Source organism: Macaca fascicularis, chromosome X (assembly GCF_037993035.2).
Source record: "Macaca fascicularis isolate 582-1 chromosome X, T2T-MFA8v1.1".
NCBI lineage: Eukaryota > Metazoa > Chordata > Mammalia > Primates > Cercopithecidae > Macaca > Macaca fascicularis.
In genome coordinates this window covers 24,303,710-24,316,352 of record NC_088395.1, presented here as the reverse complement: position 1 = coordinate 24,316,352, position 12,643 = coordinate 24,303,710, and the positions used below count along the sequence as shown (strand labels likewise).

The 12,643-nt window shown below is 45.4% G+C and overlaps 1 protein-coding gene across 1 annotated transcript; it reads right to left on the bottom strand.

Moving 5' to 3' along the window:
• Positions 1–296: 296 nt before the first annotated feature.
• Positions 297–2,951, bottom strand: LOC102118453 (transcription factor SPT20 homolog-like 1). The gene has a single exon (XM_015443311.3). The coding sequence runs from the start codon at positions 2,949–2,951 to the stop codon at positions 297–299; it is 2,655 nt and encodes an 884-aa protein (XP_015298797.3).
• Between the last annotated feature and the right edge of the window lie 9,692 nt (positions 2,952–12,643).

Genomic DNA, 12,643 nt, shown 5'->3' with positions numbered 1-12,643 from the left:
AAGTTTAAACTCAAACTGGTTGGGATTTGGACACTTTAAAATACTATATTAAAACTAATTATATCAACAGCAACGACAACAAAAGGAGTAACTTAAGCAAAACAATGCTCCTTTAGGAGATCACTTCCCTGTTTCTAAATAAAAATTAGTGGATTGTGCTTCTGTGTAAAATGTGTATTTTAAAATGTAAAATACCAAAACATGAGGGAAAAAAACACAAAACTCAAGTAAAAACTGGGAATTCATTTGGGTCAGTGCTCCTGTGCTTTTAAAAGAGAGACAAACAACCACAAGCCTCAGGGCGCTGGTGGGGTTGGCTTGCCTCCCTTCGTCTGCACTACCGACTGGCTTGCTGCTTGCCCACCTGGATGTGGCTGCACTATCTGAACAGCGCCTGTTGCCAAAAACATTGGCTGCTGCAGGACTCTCAACTGCTGCGTCTGGAGCTGGATATGCTGCGGCTGTGGCTGCTGTGACTGTGGCTGCTCCTGCTGTGGCTGCTGCTGCAGTTGCAGCTTCGGCGGCTGTGGCAGCTGCGGCTGTGACCGCGGTTGCAGCTTCAGCCGCAGCTGTGGCTGCTGCTGCTGCCTCAAGACAGAGGGGAGCTGGATACCCTGCTGAGGAACCTGGGCAGAGCCAAGTAGACCCAACCCAGTGTGGGGCTGCAGACCACTACCTGCTCCAGTGGGGTTCACCTTAAGAAGCTGCTGAGCAGGGAAGGCCTGCCCTTGAGTGCTCATACCTTGTGCGGAACCCTGTGGCCCTGGCTGAGGACGGTGAGCAGCTGTGGGCTGCTGGAGCTGCTGCAGGGAAACCAGCTGATGGAACTGCTGCTGCGTGCTGCTCAAAACCACGGAGCCCTGTGGAACCTGGAGGACAGTCATGGGCCTGAGACCTTCAGGAGTATTTAGGAAAAACTGAAGGGGTGCTTGAGAAGATGCCTGTGCTGCACTGGGCTTTGCATCTGGTAGTGGACCTCCTGAGGACTGAAGGCCACTGCCACTGATTCCTGCAGGAGCCGGGCCACCTGAGCCAGGGGACTGCACAGGCTTGAAACTGCTACCCAAAGCCTGGGCTGCCCGGACTGGGCCCTCCATGTTGATGGCCTTTAGGCCAGTGGAGCCTGTCCTGAGCTGAATGGCTGGGGCTATTTTTATGAATCTGGTGGGGGGCTGGGCAGCTGGATAGGGCCTGCTAACTTGAATGAAATGCACAGAGGGCTTCTGAGAATGACTTGGTGCTGCAGAAGCAGCAGCTACAGCAGGAGCAGGAGCAGGAGCAGGAGCAGGAGCAGTGGCAGGAGCAGGAGCAGGAGCAGGAACAGGAGCAGGAGCAGGAGCAGGAGCAGGAGCAGCAGCAGCAGCAGCAGCAGCAGCAGCAGCAGCAGCAGCGGGAGAAGCGGCAGGAGCAGCAGCAGCAACTGCAGCAGCAGGAGACGCCGCAGAAGCCGCAGGAGCGGCAGCAGTAGCAGGAAAAGGACGCTTAAGAGAGCTGCCTGCCTGTTGTGGGGGAAAACTGGTACCTGAGGAATTCTTTCCTGAGCTTGAGGGAAGTTGGTTTCGGGGAGGTGGATGTTTCTCTCCTTTCCCCAATACTGAAGACTGGACCCACACAGGCTTAGGCTGTTCTGGTGTTTTCCATGAAGAGAGCTGACTGACACTGGCTGGGCCACTGGAGCTGTGTGGCATCTTGCCTGGACCTTTGACTCTGCTCTGCACCGATTCCTGGGCCTGACTCACTGCCCTCCCAGCATCAGTCTCTGACCCAGGCCTGAGACCAGCTGCATGGTCATCTGGGAAGGGCTGCCAGGGAGACTTCTGGCTCTTCTGCCTGGCTTTTTTACGGGGCCGTATTTTACCACAGAGAAGTGGATCATTAAACGACTGCATGATGCTTGGCTTGGTGTCCCAGGCCTGAGAGCCAGCTTCCCATCCAAATCCGAAAGGGTCTTCTACCTCCTGGGCTGGCCAGACTGGGAGCTGTGGCTCAGCAGCTGTGACGGGCTGACACTCTTTAGCAAGTTTCTCCACATCCACTTCCGAAGGCACGGCCAAATCCCAGGATCTGCGTTTCCACATGTCTACACAACGTCCTGCTTTAGCAATGTCCAGCTCATAAGGCTGACCTGCTTTTCTTTCTTCTTTTTGGCCAGAAGTCGACACTGTCATCTCAGGAGGAGGTGGATAGTCAGACCGCTCCTGCTGTGACCTTACAGAGGGCCACGAATACCTCTGGAGGCACCGTTTCATCGGGTCGGTATTCATCTTTTGCTTGTTATACAGCAGCCTGTTTGCAGTGCAGGCGACTGCTACAGAAGGATCGAGACACAGTGGTTCAGCTGTCGCTAAGATTAGTTGGCTCTCAAGCTGCAGCTTGTCTTCCTGGCTCCATTTCTGGACATCTCTTGTCATCATCTTCACATCATGGGCTAAAGTCTGCATTGTTGGACGCAGGAGAATATGCCTGCTTTGGTAACCAGGAGGTTGCATATTACTGGACTGCCTGTAGTCACGAACTTCTACTATGACACACCCACTATGAAAAATGTTAACCGAAGCTTTATCAAGGACATCAGCCAAAGCAGGGGGTAATTCTTCTGCATCCAAGTAGTCGAGCAATGCCCTTTCATCATAAGGGAGTCGAATGGTCTCTGCAAAGGACCCATCTTTTCTCTGGAGCATCACAGAATACCCCTGATTGCCTGGGTATAGATTGACCAGTAAACATGGCAAGGACTCTCTCCTAACAAGCTTTTCTAACAAGTTTACATTGCTTCTCAATTCCTGAGGATCCTCAGGCTCTTTTCCACATTCTTCTACATAAATGTCATAAAGTTTTTCCTGCAGAGATTTTCCCGCCCTAGGTGAGTATCTCCTTCTAGGAGGTCTCTGTTGGGCAATTTCAATGATATTCTCTGCGCGATCCAGAGCCTGTTCTAAATCTCTATCCATTGTAACAGAAAACAGGGCCCCTAAGAGGAGAGAAAATGCATGTGCGTGGTGAATCAGGATGGAATTACGGCTGTCATATTAATGTACAGAACCGCAAGATGCCGCAAGTCCACACTGAGTTCTACATGGGCATCTGCCCAGAAACCCGCCCCCAGGGAAGCGCTACCCAATCTGTTTGACGGTTTCTGAAAACATCGGTACCTGAGGGGTAGTAGACCTGGCACTGGCTTCGCGTCTCGGCGTGCTGGACCGGAAGTGAGCGGGAGGGCCGGGGTCAGCTCCTGGGCACTGTCCGGGCACCTGCCCAGAAAACCGCCCCCAGGGAAGCGCTACCCAATCTGTTTGAGGGTTTCTTAAAACATCGGTACTTGAGGGGTCGTCGTCGTGGCCCGGGGCTTTGCGTCTCTGCATGCTGCACCGGAAGGGAACTGCAGGGCCGGGGTCAGCTCCTGGGCCCCGTCTTTGCGCATGCGCACTCGCTGCACCGCAGGTTCCGGGGCTCCTGCTTCTCTGGCCTCCTGGGCGCGAGGCTCACCCGCTGCACTTCCGGGTCTGCTACCAGCACTTGCACTCGACCACTTGCCATTTCACCTTGAAAGCGTACATGCAAAAGTACAGGCTACCGACGACGGTATAGATGCATCTTTCGTACGGTGCATAGAGATCAGTTTCCACAGGAATGACACTGTCGGGAAATCATGGGAAGTTGTCACTGGTCTTGGTGGAAACTTCAACAATTGTTGGCATTTTTGGAATCTCTTGCCATCAATGGCAGCGCTGCTGCCGGTATCCGTCAGCCACTGGGCTGCGGAATGAGCCCGAAGTGGCAATGCTTCCATGCCCGGAGAACCCACAGGTTGTGGCAAGCGTCAGGATTCTTCGTGTCGCCGTCCAGTGAGCTCCCGCCTGGGGGTGTTCATGTAGATGCACCAGTACATGACGTTCATTTACATAATTACTCACCTTTTATTTCTCCATGTGTTGAGTTAGGGCACTTACAGATTAAAAAATTACGTGGTGGGTCATTACATTGTCTATGGATTGCAGTTCAGGATGGTAGAGAGACATGAAACCATTCATTTCTACAAGGTGATTTGCACCTGATAAGGATGAGAACAATTGTTCCAGGTGATGGCAATACATTTTCAATGATGAGACTAAACTGTAGACCTTAGCTGAGATCCTAATGATGGATTTGCAGTGTTATCGTTCAATCTTAGGTAACCTATGGGACATTGTTTTCCATTAACTTTGTTGCCTTGAAATCTCCCAGTTTGTTTGTTTGTGTTTGTTTTATTGGACAAGATCAATAATGCTTTTCTGGGGAGAACTACTCCATAGCCTGTTTTTCTGATCCATGAGTGTGATCTAAATTCTGCCCCTCCCCCAGCTGATATCCCAGGGTGCATCTCACTTATTAGAGAGGTACATCTGCCCGCCCTGCCATGGGATGGACTCGATCTTCAGCTGGTGAATTGCCCGTGTCTTCACTTGGGTTTCCCCAAAAGCATTCCCAGAGGAGAGGATTTGAGTGGGAGTAGTTTCTTTGGGTGCTAATCCTTAGAAGCATTGGTGACAGAAAGGGGAGCTGAGTCAGGGATGGGGAAACAATGGAAGACGTATTCCTGAGCACAAGCAGCTCCGGAAAACTGGTCCATGCTGAGGACCTTGGAAGACAGTACAGAAGAAGCCTCAGATTGTTCTGCCCTAGAGGCAAGGAAGCTGGGGTATTTATTCATCCACTTCTTTCTCATTGACTTAGGACAGTGCTGGGAATGTTATTTCCTGATACTTCTGGTTGCCACATACAGGGGCCACCCATGCTGATGTGGCTTGAGGATGCTCTCAGACAGAGTTACAGGTGATTGCAGTAAGACTTTGTGTGTACAGAATGATGAGTGCCTAGGGGAGATGGACATGGTACTGGCAGCATTTGCTGCATTTAGGACTGAAGATAAGTGAGACAAGTCAGCCATTCATTCTTAATGATGTAGATAATGTGCTATGTAATATATCTGGGCATATGGAGAAGTGAAATTGTATTCCATCCTAGTGAAATGGGCAATTTCATGTAAGGTTTTTTCAGGTATTAACACTAACAAGACTAAAAATGGAAGATGTGACTCACTCTTGACTTCCCAGAGAGAAGATGCCAAGGCTGCCTAGGCCACAGGTGCACTGGAAGAGGCTGTGAACCTGTGTGTGTGTGTGAGTGTGTGTGTGTGTGGGCCTGACACTGCCTATCATGGGTTGGCTATCCCCTTTACTTGAGCTGCCTAATTGCCTTGTTTTTACACAATATGATGTTTTTAGAAAAAAATTACTCTGTGTACACACCATCCTTTGAGCCTTCCAAGCACGTTAATGAGCACTCTGGTTCATTAAAAGATCTCCAACTACAGCCCTCCCCTGTAGCAGCTCAGCAGAGAGTCACATGCTAAGAAATGTCCTGGCCAGACTCACCTTTGCTAGAGAAATAAGAGAATTCAATTAATTGCAAGATAATTTACATAATTTTCAATTCGTAAATTTCTTTCTTTCTTTCTTTCTTTTTTTTTTTTTTTTTTTTTTTTTTTTTGAGACAGGATTTTGCTCTGTCACCCAGGCTGGAGTGCAGTGGCGCAATCACGGCTCACTGCAGCCTTGACCTTCTGGCCTCCACTTCCTGGGCTCAACCAGTCTGCTTGCCTCAGCCGCCTGAGTAAATGGGACAACAGGCATGCACCACCATGCCTGGCTAATTTTTGTATTTTTTTTTAGAGATGGGATTTTGCCAGGTTGTCCAGGCTGGTCTCCAACTCCTGGGCTCAAGCAATCCTCCTGCCTCAGCCTCCCAAAGTGCTGGGTTTACAGGTGTGAGCCACCGCACTTGGCCTAATTTCTTTTTCTATACCCATTCTGGGTCAAGCATGAAATTTTAAAAAATTAAATATAATAGACACAGAGTAAAATTCATCCTTTTCAGTTCTGTGAGTGTTGAAAAATATGTATAGCCATGCAACCACCACTGTAATCAAGTGATAGACTGTTCCATCTTGCAAAACAAAATTCCGTCGTGCATCTTTGGAGTCAACTTCTTCCCGCCACCCAGAATCCCTGGCAACTGGTTATCTTTCTTCTGTGCATATAGATTTGCCTTACCAGAAGGGCATGTAAATGGAAGTCATATAAATGGAATCATAAAGCATATAGCCTTTGTGACTGGCTTCCTTCGCATACCTATGTTTAAGATTCATCCACGGCCAGATACAGTGGCTCACATCTATATTCCCAGCATCTTGGGAGGCTGAGGCATTACATTTAGGCTTATGGTCCATTTCGAGTTCATTTTTGTATAAGGTGTGAAGTATAAGTCATGGTTTATTTTTTGCATATGGATATCCAAACATTCCAGCATCCTTTGTTGAAAAGACTATTCTTTGTCCACTAAATTGCCTTTATACCTTTGTAAAAAAAAAAAAAAAAAAAAAAAAAATTGACCATATATATGAAGTTCTATTCTATTCCACTGATCTATTTGTCTGTCTTTGTACCGATATCATTGTGTCTTTATTACTGTAGCTTTACAATAATTTTTTAAATCAAGTAGTGACACTTTCCAACTTTGTTCTTCTTTTGCAAAGTAGTTTTGGCTCTCCTAGTCATTTTGCTTTTCCATAAACTGTACATTTTAGAACCATCTTGTCAATTTCTGTAGCTTACAAGGCCCAAATCCTTGTTCCATTAATTATTTGTGTGCCCTTGAGCAAGTTATTTAACTCTTCTGTGTTCCTGTTTCTTCACTTACAAATTGAAATGATGATAATGATGATGATGACTACTCATTTAGTTGTTTTAAAGTTAAGTGACATAGTCCAAATAAATTGTGTCCATAGAACAATGCCTGGCACATTGCAAGAACTCATTAAAGGTTAGCTATTTTCCCCCTCACCACCATCCTTCTAATTGCTTCAGAAACCTTTTATTTCCTGGGGACAGTGGGGAACTAATTAACAGTTTGGAGAGGAAGAGTAACCTTTTTTAGCATGTTAACTGTAGTCATGGTGACAACAGTGGACTGGAGTGGAGTGAGATTGGTGGCAGGAAACAGATTAGGAAGTGATTGCAATACCCCAGTGGCAACTAATGAAGTCAGTGTTTGTGAAGATGTAAAGGAAATACTTAAGTCATATCTCAGATATTTTGAACAGGGCTTGCTAACTGATTGTAGGAGTTGAAAACAAGACAAGAGTTGGTTTTTTTCCTATTTCTAATTCTTCCCAAGGTGAAGCACTTCCTCAGGTGAAGCTTACAGTCCATTAGAACCTCACTCCGCAGACCCTCAAAACATTAGAAAGAGGAAAATCACAAGGAAATGAACAGGTCCAAAATGTATTCACGTCCACGAGACATCGTGAAAACAACATTCAGGATCAAGATGCAGAGACAAAGCAAGATTAACATTGTTATGAACTCAATGTTTACATTCCTCCCAGATTCATATGTTGAAATCCTAACCTCCAATGTGATGGTATTAGGAGGTGGTGTCTTTGGGAGGTGGATTAGGACATGAGGGCAGAGCCCTTATAAATGGGATCAGTGCCCTGATTAAAAAAAAAAAAAAAGGCCCTAGAGAGCTGCCTTGCCCCTTCTACCATGTGAAGACACTGCAAGAAGGCACCATATATAAAGGATGAAGTGGGCCCTCACCAGACGCTGAATCTATTTGCACCTGGATCTTAGACTTTTCAGCCACCAGAACAGAGAGAAATAAATCTGTTGTCTATAAGCCACTCAGTCTATGGTAGTTTGTTTTAGTAGGCCGAATGGACTAAGACAAGCATCATCATTCAAAGACTCACTTACATTCATTGTACCCTACCTGCGGAGGTAGAAAGTAGGCCCATGCTACCACTTAGAAAGGCTTCCAAAGACAAGGGCTAACACCCAAAAATCTTTTTCACTATCCACAATACTCTAGTGCCTAAATCAGCCCATAGATTGCATGGTTTTACAAGAATTACCAAATGTGGCTTGGAGAATTAAAATTATAATTGGTGTTCAAGCCGGGCGTGGTGGCTCACACCTGTAATCCCAGCACTTTGGGAGGCCAAGGCGGGCAGATCACCTGAGGTCAGGAGTTCGAGACCAGCCTGGCCAACATGGTGAAACCCCATCTCTACTAAAAATACAAAAATCAGCCAAGTATAGTGACAGGCACCTGTAATCCCAGCTATTCGGGAGGCTTAGGTGGGGGGGTTGCTTGAACCTGGGAGTTGGAGGTTGCAGTGAGCTGAGATCATGCCACTGCACTCCAGTCTGGGTGACAGAGCAAGACTCCATGTCAAAAAAATTATACTTGGTGTTCAGAAAAATAAAATTCTATTTGTATGTATTTGTGTCTATATGTTTAATTATATATATATAAATACTAAAATTTTATATGGAAATACCTCAACAGTATAGATAAATATATAGGGTTAATATGAAAATATAAATATATAAGGGAAACTAGCAGGTTCAGTATATGTATAGCTTTAATATGTGTATAATGTATTCATATATTAAAATTATATGTATATCAAATTTCACTGTTTTACCTTACCCAAAGAAGTTCCTGTAGACAAAGTACCTCCTGTTTAGTCATTCCACATTTTGAAAAGAGTAAAAACTTAAAATATTTTTAAAAGAAAAAAATTGTGTCATCAGATCCATTTTAATAAGGCTGACTAATGTTACTAAGTATGTAACACTGTCTAATACCAAATTACAGTCAAAATGCATTGCTAAGAAAAGATGATAGCCCCAACTATAATTTTAGTTTTGTCAGATATGAAAGCTGGATATGACTCCTGGCCTACATTTTTCTGGAAAGATTGTTCATTATCCATTCTTCTGGCTCAGACAGTCATTGCCTTGTGCCATCACCATTTTTATAACAATCTGGCCTTTACAAAGCCAACATGCAAAAGTATCATCTCTTGTAAGAACCTCTCATATCTGGTGTGAAACTTAAACTCTAAGTGTAACGCAAACATTAGCTTCCTCTACTCTCTTCAAAGATGACTTTTTTCCATTATATTTGCAGAAAGAGGTTCGTCATCTGCCTGCTCCTGAGTCATCCACTTGGCATCACCCTTTCTGCTTTGTGAGCTCCTGTTCTGGGCCACCACCTGCGGATATGTCTTCCTCTATGTGACGATGCTGTCATGGAGCAGTGAAGGGTAGCCCGGGGTGGGCCGTGTTCCCAGTTGTGCCCTGCCCTCAATAACCCCACAGTAGTAGGTGATAATGTGTTTCAAGACTTGATTGACCGAGGCCGGGTGCAGTGGCTCCTGCCTCACAGGAGTGGAGTGGCTTTTTTTTTTCCAAGACAAACTGTATCCAGCTTTATTAAAGATACTTTCCATAAACAATCCTGGTATTTCAGGCAGACACGGGCAGACAATCGTTAACAGTATGCAACTTTCAAACTCCCTTCTTCAATGGACTACCAAAAATCAGAAAGCCACTATAGAACCCAATGAAGTTTTCATCTGATGCTCTGAACAGGGAAAGTTTAGAGTGAGGGTTAACATTTCACATTTAGAATGTTGTTTAACAACTTTTCACGAGCTGACCCTGACTTTCAGGAAGTGAAATGAAAATGGCCGAATTTGTCTGAAGATCCACCATCTAGGAACAGAACCACTGCTCTTTTGAGGGGTGCTATCTCAGTGGCATCACTGGAAAGTCCAGATTGCCTGACACACTGGTAACCAATGACTGGGGGTGAGATCCCAACATATGTCTGGGTTTAAGGGAGTTAAGTCTGTGCTGAAAGGTGGAAAGGGAAAAGAGGACATAAAAATGAATTTGTTTTTCCATACCACAAGACTTTTGAAATGCCAAGGTGGCCACGTGTGTCAAAGTTAGGGAGTCCCTCCTCCTGGGAGCCAAGACGAAGTCTTGGGAAAGGTGTTTTCCCCACATCAATCCAGCTTCTGAAACGTTCTATTAGTGACATAGTATTTCAAACTGTGCAGTCACTAGAAGTACACAGTTATCAAAAATGCACACACTTCCCTCAGCATCTCTGGCACCTTCAGCTCTCTGTGCCTGCTCTGTTTGGCATCTCCATTTTCTGCAGGGTTATTCCCCTCCTTGCCGACATCAGCCTTTCCCTTTTTCCTTTTGGGTACCTTCTCTCCCTTCTTTGCAGGGGCCTTTTTAGGTTTGGGCTCTGACTTTCAAGGAGCAGGTTTAGCAGACAACCTCGTGGATCTTCTCTGTGGTTTGTCCACACTTTGGCTTTATCTCCTTTAGCATCCCCTTCGACCTTTCTCTTGGGCATGGTGGCAGTGGTGGTGGCGATGGTGGTGGCACGTAGGCACAGGATGCAGTCACGTGCAAGCTTTGGTTGGTCCAGGGTTCATTCTTGCCTCTTCTTCTTGGATTTTATTATTGTTATCATTATTATCATTATTATTATTATTATTTAGGCTAGTCAAGTGAAGGAATAGGAGTGGCGAAGGAACAAAGAAATCTCTAACTGGTTGTGATCAATTAGTTGTAAACACCACTGCACTTGGACCAGCCAAGTTCTGGATTTTATCTTTGCCGAGACCAGCTCAGTCGGGGAGATACTAACCCAGTGGCGCTAGAGGAATTAAAGACACATACACAGAAATATAGAGGTGTGAAGTGGGAAATCAGGAGTCTCACAGCCTTCAGAGCTGGCAGCCCCAAACAGAGATTTACCCACATATTTATTAACAGCAAACCAGTCATTAGCATTGTTTCCATAGATATTAAATTAACTAAAAGTACCCCTTATGGGAAACGAAGGGATAGGCAAAATTAAAGGAATAGGTTGGGCTAGTTAACTGCAGCAGGAACATGCCCTTAAGGCACAGATCGCTCATGCTATTGTTTGTGACTTAAGAATGCCTTTAAGCGGTTTTCTGCCCTGGGCGGGCCAAGTGTTCCTTTCCCTCATTCCCATAAACCCACAACCTTCCAATGCGGGCGTTAGGACCGTTATGAACATATTACGGTGCTGCAGAGATTTTGTTTATAGCCAGTCTTGGGGCCAGTTTATGGCCAGATTTTGGGAGGCTTGCTCCCAACAATCTTCCTCTCCTTTGCTGTATGTGTTCATCTTGGTGGTTTTCTTGATTTTCCAGTCAGTGATGTAACCGCCTGATGGGTTCATCTTGCCCACTGTCCAGATAGATCTGATTTATCAAGACAGGGGCGTTGCAATAGAGAAAGAGTTTAATATACATAGAGCCAGCTAAATGGAAGACTGTAGTTTTATTATTACTCAAGTCATCCTCTCCCAGAATTCAGAGGCCAGGGATTTTTAAAGATATTTTGATGGGCAGGAGCTAGAGAATGGGGAATGTTTATTGGTTGGGTCAGGGATGAAATCACAAGGGGTAGAAGCTGTCCTCTTGCGCTGAGTCAGTTCCTGGGTGGAAGCCACAAGACCACATGTTTGGAAGAACACACATGAGAGCATTATAAGAAAGCAAATTATTTGCACTTTTTGTGGTCCAAGCAAGGGTTGGCAAACTTTTTCACTAAAGGACCAGCTGGTAAATATATTAGGCTGGCGACCACATATAGTCTGAGTGGCACCAACTTGTCCATTAGAATGGAGGGTCTGAAAAATACTTCAAACATCAATCTTAGGTTTCACAATAGTGATGTTATCCTTAAGAGAAATTGGGGAGGTTAGGAATCTTGAGGCCTCTGGGCGCATGACTCCTAAACCATAATTTCTAATCTTGCGGCTGATTTGTTAGTTTTACAAAGGCAGTCTTGTCCCTAGGCAAGGAGGGGGTTTGTTTCAGGGAAAGGGCTATTATCATCTTTGTTTCAAAGTTAAACTATAAATTAAATTCCTCCTATAGTCAGCTCAGCCTACACCCAGGAATGAACAAGGGCAATTTGGAGGTTAAAAGCAATATGGAGTCGATTAGGACAGATCTCTTTCACTGTCCTAATTTTCTCACTGTTATAATTTTTGCAAAGGCAGTTTCAGTGACATCAGCATGATTCAGATCACCCCATGCTTCCCTATACACAACCTTTGAGGTCACCACTAATAAAAGAAATATGAAGACTTTGAGACATGATGAGCATTAAAATGAGTTTACTGATAGACAAGATGGGAAAACCTAAGTAGAATTAGGTCCTGTAGGATGGAGTCTTCAAACTGTCAAAGAATCATTCAGAGACAATTGAAAATTGAAGTACTGAGACTTTTTTTTGTTTGTTTTTTTGAGACAGGGTCTCACTCTGTTGCCCAGGCTGGAGTGCAGTGGCATGATCTTGGCTCACTGCAACCTCCACCTCCTGGGCTCAAACCACCCTCTGGCCTCAGCCTCCTGACTAGTTGGGACTATAGTTGCATGCCACCATGACTGGCTAATTTTTGTGTTTTGTTTTTGTTTTTGTTTTGTTTTTTGCTTTTTGTTTTTTGTTTTTGAGACAGAGTCTCGCTCTGTCACCCAGGCTGGAGTGCAGTGGCACGATCTCGGCTCACTGCAACCTCCGCCTCCTGGGTTCATGCCATTCTCCTGCCTCAGCCTCCTGAGTAGCTGGGACTACAGGCACCCGCCACCATGCCCAGCTAATTTTTTGTATTTTTAGGAGAAACGGGGTTTCACCGTGTTAGCCAGGATGGTCTTGATCTCCTGACCTCGTGATCTGCCCACCTCGGTCTC

Excerpts from the sequence above, each read along its gene's own strand:
- LOC102118453 (XM_015443311.3), bottom strand. The coding sequence starts at position 2,951 with ATGGATAGAGATTTAGAACAGGCTCTGGATCGCGCAGAGAATATCATT.